The sequence below is a fragment of the Carassius auratus genome, chromosome 45, assembly GCF_003368295.1.
Source record: "Carassius auratus strain Wakin chromosome 45, ASM336829v1, whole genome shotgun sequence".
NCBI classification, from domain to species: domain Eukaryota; kingdom Metazoa; phylum Chordata; class Actinopteri; order Cypriniformes; family Cyprinidae; genus Carassius; species Carassius auratus.
In genome coordinates this window covers 14,004,064-14,015,408 of record NC_039287.1, presented here as the reverse complement: position 1 = coordinate 14,015,408, position 11,345 = coordinate 14,004,064, and the positions used below count along the sequence as shown (strand labels likewise).

At 39.1% G+C, this 11,345-nt stretch overlaps 1 protein-coding gene across 1 annotated transcript in view; it reads right to left on the bottom strand.

The window, feature by feature from the left end:
- Positions 1-443: 443 nt before the first annotated feature.
- The window catches only part of LOC113063326 (nesprin-2-like), a 603,140-nt gene continuing 592,238 nt past the window's right edge, over positions 444-11,345 (bottom strand). The window contains exons 86-101 of the mRNA XM_026233640.1: positions 10,776-10,942; positions 8,239-8,401; positions 7,050-7,237; positions 6,773-6,923; positions 6,223-6,405; positions 5,986-6,123; positions 5,673-5,867; positions 5,332-5,551; positions 4,161-4,258; positions 3,897-4,023; positions 2,678-2,880; positions 2,368-2,568; positions 2,127-2,255; positions 1,810-2,001; positions 1,059-1,108; positions 444-903 (exon numbers count right to left, since the gene is read on the bottom strand). Coding sequence (XP_026089425.1) covers positions 696-903; positions 1,059-1,108; positions 1,810-2,001; positions 2,127-2,255; positions 2,368-2,568; positions 2,678-2,880; positions 3,897-4,023; positions 4,161-4,258; positions 5,332-5,551; positions 5,673-5,867; positions 5,986-6,123; positions 6,223-6,405; positions 6,773-6,923; positions 7,050-7,237; positions 8,239-8,401; positions 10,776-10,942 — 2,613 coding nt within the window. The 3' untranslated portion in view covers positions 444-695. The remainder of the gene's footprint in view (positions 904-1,058; positions 1,109-1,809; positions 2,002-2,126; positions 2,256-2,367; positions 2,569-2,677; positions 2,881-3,896; positions 4,024-4,160; positions 4,259-5,331; positions 5,552-5,672; positions 5,868-5,985; positions 6,124-6,222; positions 6,406-6,772; positions 6,924-7,049; positions 7,238-8,238; positions 8,402-10,775; positions 10,943-11,345) is intronic.

The window sequence follows — 11,345 nt, the reverse complement described above, 5'->3', positions numbered from 1 at the left end:
TGGCAGCCAATATTAATTGTTTTGATATGAAGCACTAATATTGATTTAAAATTTTTTGGCAACTAAGCATTCAGTACCAGCTGTGATACAGATTTGTTGTAGACCATGTTTATTTTTTAACACAGAACAAATGTTTGTAAAATGTTTCCAAAATGTACTTTCTGTACACGTCTTTGTGTTCTACTTTGCAGTGCATTTGTAACAATGTGCTATTTACACAGGGCTGTATTAAACTGCGTTCATGTGCATTTGACGTTTTTAAATACATTTATGTTTTGGGCTTTGCAAATAAGAACAGTTCATTCAGACCATATAAAATTTAAGAATGAGACCAGATAATCCCTAAATAGCAGCCGTTCATCATGTCACCACAAACTGTGGCTAAAGAGTTAATCTTTTCAAGTTGCAAACTCTTAATCAGTGTCATGTGCTTAAAATTAAAAAATATTTCAAAAAATTATCATTGGTTAACATTCAAGCTCATACAATGATTGACGTTTTTCTTTTTCAGCATTGTGACAAAAAAGGGACAAACATTTTTTGATCACATCCAACTGTAACATTAAAAAACAAAATTCTCAGTAGTATGGCTCTCAAAGGGGAATAAATAGTACAACATCAATTTATATAAATACCACCATTAAAATATTGGTTGGACAAAAGTGAGGTGCTTCGCCGCACGTTTGATGAGAGACTCATGTTGGGGGAGGACCGTTGGTGTAGTGTAACATGGGGTGGAAAGAGCGGGCAAAATTGTTGGAAAAGGTGCAGCTGTAATCGTCTTCAGAAAGAGGGACCATGCAGGCCAGGACCAACAGCAGGAGGAACAGGAGGTGAAGAGGGAAAGCCGCTCGCAGGACTCGATAGAAGAATGAACGCCGAGGGGATGAGTCACGCTTTGACCTGAAACAGAACGTTTTACTGTTGATCTTCTTAAAACAGAAATGTCTATATATACTGTGTATATGCATTTTTGCTTTTATATATATATATATATATATATATTCTATACTATTTAAATCTTCATAAATAAAAATGGTTTTTGTGTCAAACTGTACCGAGAGCATTGTGTGGATTTCTTGTCTCCCGAAGCCTCAGTCGTGGACTCCTGCAAACACATGACAGACCATTTCAGCATCCCCCACAAATCAAATCAAAAAATGATGTGTAGTACACATTTCATTTCAATATTGTTTGTAGTATGCCAGTAACTGCCTTATCTTAGTTAATTATATTTATTTGTTGACTTGGTGTGCAAAAATTTCTCAGACTAAATGATTTTATTGCACACTATCATTCAAAGGGTTTGTACTATTTTAATTTTTTATATATATTTTTGAAAGAAGTCTCTTATGCTTATCAAGCCTGCATTTAAAAAATAAACAGTTAATGCTTGATATTTTTGTGGAAGCCTTTGTGATTTATCAATATTCTTTGATGAATAGCAAGTTCAAAATAGATAAAACATTAAATCTATTTACTGTCACTTTTACATGTGTCCTTGTTGGGTAAAAAAAATTTTTTTTGATTATTATTATATATAAGGTGTTCCTGTTGCTCAAGTGGTAGAGGATTGCATTAGCAGCGCAAAAGGTTGTGGGTTTGATTCCCAAGGAACACGTCTGGTAAAAAATGCAGGCCCGAATGCACTTTAAGTTACATTTTTTTTTTATCTTTCTGACCCCACACTTTTAAATTGTACATTTAAAAAAGGTCTGAATTCATATTTGAAATAAAATTCTGACTGCTTCAAATAAATCCTCAAGGATCAATGAAGTTTGCAGAAAGTGTAGTGTAAAAGACACTTACTAATCTCTCCTGAACTGTCTGGTGATCCTGGTCGACTTGACGTGACAGAAGTCGTAGTTTGCTTCCAATGACATGGAGTTTTTCCCTGGCTTCAGCACAGTCCTCCCCACCAGCCTCAGGAAGCAGCTCGGAGACGATCGCCTGCAGGGAGCACACTTGCTTCTGCCTGCCCTGCAGCTCCTCTGTCAGATCCTGCCACCAGGGGGAGCAAAAGATAAGCTCACTGCACAAATAATAAGACGAACTAGAGTCCTCCTCCATGCCTGAACAGTCTTTGAGAAGCTGATGTTGTTCTGGTTTGGGTTTCTCTGGCTCACCTTCAGCGTGTTCCTGTGTTCCTGAAGCATGGAGGGCTGCACAGAAGGGTCATTCAGGTTTACTGTGTAGCGTCTGCTCTCTGCATGGGCCAGCCATAGCAGTTGAGAGTGAACCATCTGGTGGAACTCCTTCAAGAGGGCAGATGGTCAGGGGTGAGAGATGAAATTTCATGTGACATCAATCCCAATAGCTTCAATCTTTCCATTAAGGTTTTGTATAAATGTGTATCAGAACTCTCACCTGACAGCGTCCTAGAGTGGTGCGTAGACTGTCCTCCCATCCCTCTAGTCCCACACAAGCCTCTGTCCAACGGCGATTCATGCTGCGCAGACCGTCCTGAAGCTCAGGTGCTCCTCCTGTAGCCCCCTGCTGCAGCTCTCGCCCCCCCAGGTTCAGAGACAGCATCATGGTCTTATAACGAGCAAATGACTTCTGCATTTCCTGTGTAATGTGGACCAAAGTATGAAAACACTGGTTTCCCTTTCTAGTGTCTCTGTATTAATAATCTAAAAGATTAGATGCAATCCAGAACTTGACCTGTGATGCTTACTTTAAGTTGTTTGACCCTCTCTTCTAAGATCTCAACACTGACGGATGTCTCTGGCTTCTGCAGTCTGTCCAGCTCAGAGGTGACCCGATCCAGCCAGGAAGTGATGTCATGCAGGTCAGCGGTCAGCTGCTGGGGGTCTCTGGTGCTGCACTGCTCTTTACTCACTGCTTGAGCCTGCAGCAGCTCCCAGCGCTCAATCACTCCTGCGGACAACAAAAGACAAGTTCAGAAAGTGAACTTTTAAGTGAAAAGTGAAAAATTTAATTCTACATGCACATCCATCCAATTTTATCCTCTCTATCTACCAATCCAGTCCTTCATTTATCTAACCAAATCTACTAATTTTCTATGTATCCATCCACCCATCTACCTATTCATCCATTCTTTCATTTGTCTATCGATCTATCATCAAGGCATTTACATTTATTTGTCCACCTATTCACTCATCCATCTACACAACAATCTTTCCACCTATCCACCTATCTAACTATCCTTCCATTTAACAATCTATCCATCCATCCTTTCATTTGTCTAGACATTTATCTACCTTTTCATCTAGTTAGCCATCCTTTCATATGCTTATCCACTGATTCATCCATTCACACTTTTGTCTAGACATCTATCTCCCCACCATTCCTCTATTTGTCTATGCAAATATCTACCCATCCATTTTTTCCACATATTAATCCAACCATCCATCTCTTCATACCTACCCACCCATTACAATTTCAATCCTGATATTCCTCCATCCATTTATCCCCCAATCCTTCCATTCCTTTAAGTCTATCAAACTGTCGATCAATCAATCCATCAGTTTATCCACCCATCTAACCACCTATTAAATCTATTTATCCATCCATCAGTTTATCCATCAATAAACTGAAACATCATTCCATATATCCAACTAACCCTCCATATCTATACAACATTTGATCATCCGTCAGTTTAACAAACTATCTATTCATCCATCTACCAACTACAGTATCTATCCATCCATCCATCCATGTACAATTTATCTTTTCCATCCATCCATCAGGAGGCATGAAAATGTAATTGTGTGCTGTTATTATAATTATAGCATTATGCTTTTAGACTCATCTAAATAAACTGTCAAATAGTCCCTTGCACATGTGATCTTTGTCAGTGCATGTAACCGACCATTTGTGAATCACTCAGGAAGAGTACCAGACAGACACTGGGTTGGACAAAGTGTCAGTACCTGACTGTTTGTCTGCGGTGTTGAGGCTAGTGAGACCTTGTTCTTCCTGCTGTTCCTCATCATCCAGGATCATAGAAACCCTCTTCACACTCTTAATGCTGCCGCTGCATTCAGACATCAGCTGGACCTGTACATTGCAACGCACATCATACACGCTCCATTATAGTCACTCTTCATACAACTACCCATACACTGCATAAGGAAGACATGCAAATTTGTTGTTTATGTAAGAGCTGGATTAAGAAGGAAGGGGTATATACTCACGTAGCCTTGTTTAAAAGGAGTGCTGGTGTGTGTAGGTGAGGAGGAGTCCAGCTGGAAGGATTCCCCTTCAGCTGTGTTCTGAAAGTGCCAATTCTGTCCTGTGAAGTGTGTCAGAGAGGGAGAGGCAGATTTAACTCAGTGATCAAAGCAGGCTACTTTCATTTAAGCTGTGATGACAGAAATGGATACAACAAGTGGAATTATTTAGTTTTTGCATTAGAGATCTATGTATAATGAAAAATATATACAGTGTGTATAGAAAAGTACCACCCTCTTTAAAATGATCATGTTTTGTTGCTTTGCAGCCTGAAATGAAGATGGACACAGTTCTTGTTTTTTCCAGCTGCCTTTACTCAGTGCAACTTATAACATCCAGGTGAAAGATATGTAACATTTTTATTGAATTTAATATTACTTTTTAATTCAGACTTTAAATTAGTAAAGTCTGTTATTGCAGGATAAGGAAGTTTAAAAAATGTTTATGTAATCCAACATCAAATCAACAGTCTGTGCCTTAAGATTTTGCAGTCATAAAGGGACACGGAGGCCTTCCTAAAGGCTCTCCCAAAGACTTCTTTGTCACCTCAGATGTCAATTCTGGGATTTTCTTCAGAGACAAAATGAATGGCTAAATCAGCAGTATGACAACCCATTCCAGCAGTCAGAGTTCTGGAAAAAGTCTCAGCCACAGATGACATGAAAAAAAAAATATTTCAAATATATTGGACTCCAGATTTAGGAACACAAAAAAGAAAAATCATGTAGTTACCGGAAAAAAGTCAGACAGCTTTTTTTGTTGAAATTGGCGATTCATAGCTTGAACACCTTGCTCAATACAGTCTGGTTACATAAAGGTGTTTTCACATTACCTACGTTTCAGGGAAATGATGAGGATAATGTCCATTGTCTGCTGTTAACAGCCTAGTGATGCATGAAGTACTGCTCACACAGTAGTTACTTTCCAACCGTATTTCGAATTTGACCGACTTGTGACCCACTGCGAAATCTGGGTGAGGAAATCTTTACACAAAATTCCCAAACACATGGATTCCTATTGAAATTTTGCTGAACATCAATAAATGTGACCACACTTTAAGACTGCTGAGAACCAGCGTCGTCATCTGCAATACACTGCACGGCTTGAGCAATCAAAACACTTCTACTTATTCACCTGACAGGGCAGAGAAGAAGGCAGCATCTTCTTCCTCATCATGTGAAGAAGAGCCGCCAACATCCCCGGTGTGGTCCCACTCCAGAGGGATGGAATCCACACTGACGGGGGTTTCACGGCCCGAGTGCTCCTGAGGTGGTGATAGCAGGCACATGGAGGGCTGGCTGGAGGACGGGGTGGCCAGTGTCCCTCTGGACTGTTCACCATCAAAGACGTCCAGCTGCTCCAAAGACAAAACACTATCATTCTTATTCATATAACATGGCCCATATTCAAAGTTATTTGAACACATTAAGTATGGTGTGTGAGAGAATGTAATGAAAAGTGAGATTATATAATACCGGGCGGAGACTGGTGAGGCGCTGGTGGAATCGGGCCACCCTGCCGAACACCTCTTGACAGTACGTGTGCAGTTCCTCTAACTCATCTTCGATCACAACAGCATCTTGAGGACAGCTCCTCTGAATCAGCCCCTCCCCAAAAACGATCAGAGCATCAATCTTATTGGTGTTCAGAGTGATCTCTTTCTTAAAACTCTGCAGGGGAAAGAGTAAGAAAGTTCAGTTCAATTTAACTGAAATTATGTCATCATTTATTCCCTCTGTCTAGAGACGGACTAAACTAATGAATTTAAAGGAAACGCTTGTTTTTGACCTTCAGCTGTTTCATCTTGTCTTGGAGATGGCTCTCTGAGACGTTCTCTACATTGGTCAGCTGGAGGTCTATCTCGGTCAGCCAGACGAGGAGGCTCTTGCGGGTTCCCTCAAACTCTTCTCTCTGACTTGTGAAATACTAAATGAGAAAAAAAGTGGGAGGAAAAGGAAAATGTGTTGGGAGAGAATTAAACAAATGCATAGATGACATAAAAGAGTAGTGTGTCTGTGTCCTCACCCTGAGTCTGCGCAGTACTGCAGCCACTCTCCTCTGGAGCGCGTCCCAGCGCTGGTTCCCCTGATGAACCATGGCTCTGAGTCTGCTGGCTGCATCAGCTCGGTTCTCCCGCGCTAGTCGTCTGTACTGGTTATTAATCATTTCCAGCTGGGTCAGACTCTCATGCACTTGACTTTGGAAAACCTAAAACAACAAATCGAACACTAGTAAGTATGACCACAAAAATAAATTTCAGAACTGCTATTACGGTTTGCTATATATTCAAAAATATCTACTTTAACACCCCATTTCCAGGCAAAGAGAGAGTGTGTTTTAAACATTAGAAACATTTCAGAAGTCCTGCTTGAAGGGCTAAAACATTAAGTAAATGAAAAACTGCTGACAGGCCACAGATGATTGCTTGAGGAATCTGATATTCACCTAATTGTATTACTCGTGTTCCAGGAACATCAGGATTAAACATTTCACTTGCACTAAATGATGTAAACAATGCTGTCCAGTAGCACAGCCATTCGAAGACTCCGAGTTTAGCATTTTGTTGGAATCAAACCTCATATTTCTGAAGTTCCTCTTTGGCGTCAGTGTACATGACGTCTGATGAATTGGGTTCAGCAACAGAGCGCTCAGCTACGTTCAGCCAGTCCTCGAACGAAGAGTAATCCTCCTGAAATTTACACCACAGTCGCCATGTTTCCTCAATCCTGCAAACATACAAGAGTGATTCAAAACAAAGAGTCTTTCCCATAAAGGGATGCAACAGAATGAATAAACACCTGTGAGCATTGATGTGCGTTTGAGATTGGACTCATCTGGATAAATGGCCATACCTCAGCCTCCTCTCCAGAGACGTGGAGCAGATATTTCTCCAGCGCTGGTCCAAGCGCTGCGTGGTCTGCTGGATGGAGTCATTCTCTCCATCATTGCTGCAGGCATCCTCATCGTGCAGAAGCACGTCACACAGGGCGAGCACAGACGCCACCCTTTCAGTGTGCTGCTCGATGTCACGCTGCAGGTCCTAAACACACGCATGCATCTGTTAAAGTCATTCCTGTCACTTTATTAAACAGATGGAAGATATGCCTATGTTATAATGTTGGTAGTATATTGGAAAAAAATGGTTAAAACTTCACATCAAACTTCCACATTTTTCTGTAATTCTGCCAATGGACTGTCAGACTGACAGAGAGGTGGCACTCAAATCAGAAGTGCACTATAAGTGTTGAAGTTTTCGACAACAGGGCATGCCGTAGCCCTTTATCTGATTTCAGAAATGTTTTCACGTTTACAACGCATAGACAGCCATGTTTTATTAAAAGCTTATTTTGTCAGCAATGAATTAGCCCTTTAAACAGTCTGTATTTTCCGGACTATAAGTCACACTTTTTTTCATAGTTTGGCTGGTCCTGCAACTTATAGTCAGGTGCGAATTATTTATCAAAATTAATTTGACATGAACCGAGAGAAATGAACCAAGAGAAAACATTACCGTCTACAGCCGCGAGAGGGCGCTATGTGCAGCTCAGTGCTCCTGTAGTCTACACTGAGCAGCATATAGCGCCCTCTCGCGGCTGTAGACGGTAATGTTTTCTCTTGGTTCTTGGTTCGAAATAAATGCGACTTATAGTCCAGTGCGACTTATATATGTTTTTTTTTTCCCTCATCATGACGTATTTTTGGCTTGATGCGACTTATACTCAGGTGTGACTTTTAGTCCGAAAAATACGGTAATCAGAACTTTTTTTATTTCAATGCAAGACAATTAAATTAATCAAATATTCTTAATAAAAAACATACACTGTTTCAAGCAAAAACATCACAAGGCTGCTTTTCAGACAATCTATCTGGAATAAGTTATTGCATCCGCAAGATTTTTCACCTTTTTATGCATTTATAAAAAAAATAACAAAAATCTGCCAGTCCCACAAGACAAAATACACCAATACTAATCTACAGTCTGGTATTTGAGCTTACTGAATATTCTATTATCTCCTTTTTATAAACTCTTGATTTGCTGACCTGTTGCTCAGCCAGTCTCTTTTGGATCTCATCTCTGTGGCAGATACTGTAGTGAATGGGTTTGGCCAGCTCAGCTTCAATGCGAGTGAGCCAAGAGCGAAGGTTATTCATGTTCTTATCCAACTGCTGCACTCTCACCAGGGTTTCGGTCAGCTTTTTCACCCTGAAAGAGAGAGAGATTGCATATTTGCTTTAAAAAACTTTTGAAACCATAAATTACCATGGACGTTTTGATTAAAACCTGAACGTGACCAAAAGTCCTCTATAATCTCCACTAGATGTATTTTATTTATTGAAAAATGTATATTGTGTGCCATTTTTTATCCATGAAAAAGTCTAACCCCTTTATTAATCAATCAAGTAACTCTTTTCTTTGGTATCTGAGACAGTGTAGTTCGACTGGAACCCAATGAAATCAATGCTCAGCGTGCTATGCTTGCCGTGAAACACAACTAAAAAGTTCTGACAACCCTAGGTCAGATGAAACTGAAGCACAGACAAAGGGTGTTTGTCCCATAGGGATTAGATTGAACCATTTAAGTGTGACAGTGTGAAGCTTCTTGTTACGTTGTCTGAGTGACCGCATGGCCTCGCAAACCGCCTGAGCAGCCATACCTGCAGATGGCCGGCTGTGTGATTATAGTGTGCCTCTGAGTACATACTGTCCCCCTGGCCCCATTGTGCCCCTGTTCATAGAAGATAATATGAGGTGACAGACCATTGCCCCTCCTCCCGTCCACCTATACAGAGGGACTAGGACAAACTACAGAAGCCTGAACAGCCATATGGCAAATTGAAGCCAACGACACTAGTGAGGGCTACGCTAATTCCCCTCCTTCAGTATTAGCACCATCTGGCTGCTTCAGACCACGCCATACTGCAGGACTGACCAATAACATTAGAGGCTGGCGACGTCACAGAAAGGACTGGGAAGCACTAGAATTGTTTGTTATTGCTTGCTTAGGACCAGCACCTGATTCATACACTCCGTATGCACATCCAGCAGACTGAATGATTACGAGAGCATATGCCAGATGTGGAAACCTTTCAAAGTACTGAAGACCACATCAAGAAATAAATGAGTACATGCAGACTCGAGACTCACTTTTGAATAAGTTAATATAAATAAAATAAGAAAATTAATTATATTATAAAATTTGCTGTACATTGGCAAGGAGAAATTATATGATTTCTAATATAAAATTATGTGATGTTTTCTAGGATGTATTCTATTAACTGAACTTTGTGGAAGTCATCTATAATATTGAAGAAAAATAAAAAAAGACTTAAAGAAAAAATTCTAATAAGGCAACTTGCTCCACATTAGGGTTTAACTGAATTGCATCATGGGACAGGCTGAGTCATTGGGGGACACATGAATGATCTCATTATTATTTTTATCCTCTAAAGTTTTTAATAAAACAGCCAGGAAAAGGTTTAATATTCATAATATTTCAATATTGTAAAACAATTTTAAACACTTTAACAGTACCAGTGTTATTTTAGTATTATTTACATACAATTATAGTATTTCTTTTGTTTTAATTTTTGTTATTATTTGTTTTTTTTATATACATTATTTTATTATAGTTTTTTTTTTACATTTCTACATAGCTTTAATTTAGCTTGTAATTCTAGTAGTACTTAAACATTATTTCATTTTATTTCATTTAGTTACCAAGGCAATGTTTTTAATTTGTTCAAAATGATAAATGTTTAACTACACTTTTATATTTACATTTTACTCAGCTTTTGGTCCATAACACTGAACGGTATTTATAATAATAATAATAATAATAATTCAGTATTACATAAGCATACTTATAACAATATTATTACAGCATAGTATCAAATTAATATAATAATGTTATATGCCAGTATTTTCAGAATTTTGAAGCAAAGCTTACTATTACTATTTTTTTAGCTTTGTGAGACCGTTTCATCACAAACCCTGGAACAAAAAATTTTTCACATCATACAGAACACAACTGACACACACACACACACACACACACACACACACACACACACACACACCATTTTAGCATAAAAAAAGGCTTATATGCATTTCTGATTACACAGTTCAGGACAATTTGCACTTCTTACATCACTTTCCGCTACATATTTGTATAAGGACAGGAAAATTATTTTCCCAGCATCAGCTTTTTGAAATACTTTCTAACCATCAGTCTCACATTGAAAGCTTAAGAAGCTTTTTGTTTGTCAGTCTGAATAAAATAATGTTAAATGCCTCAAAAATCAATATAAAAGTCTAATCAAAGGCTTAATCACCACCAACAGTCAAATGAGGAATAAATACACAAATGAATGAATGAATCAATCAGTCCTTGAATGGAAGCCAGATATGATGCAGACTAAGGCTTTCAACCAAACAAAGAGCTTTGATCAGCCATTAATCAGTGGATACAGAGCAACAATAGCAAACAGAGAATAAATAAGTTTTATCAAATTAGCATTTATTCCTCAAAGCATTTATTCAACGCAGTTCTATGTGGTTCTTTAGTTTATTTGCTCACCTGGCCTCAATGTGGTCGAACAGGTGTTGCCAGCGGTCGTTGACATCACGCAAGGCCCCGTCAATCTCTGCCTCCTTAGCCTTGTCACTGGCCAATAGTAGCTGCTCGCCCAGCTGCTTGAGGTGGCTCTTGTTCTCGCTGAAGAGATTAATCTCCTCCATACAGTCCTGAAAAGAGATCTGCACAATGAGCACCGGCCTCTCATGTGCTTAAGTCATTATCACATCCATCCCAAATAAAACCGACTAACTGCACTTGGTCTCTAGATGGATCTGACAGCTGTCAAAACAATGTTCCTTCTCTTAAAATTGGGCCCTCTTTAAAGGAACTCTGCTTATTTTTATTTTATTTTTTATTTATTTTTTCATTTTCCGACTCACCTAGAGTTACACAGTTGAGTTTTACTGTTTTCAAATCCATTCAGCAAATCTCCGGTTCTAACAGTAGCACTTTAGCACAGCTAAGCATAGATCATTGAATCTGATTAGACCGTAAGCATCTCGCTCAAAAATGACCAAAGAGTTTCTATATTTTTTTTATTTAAAGACCGACAGAAAATGAAAATGTGCG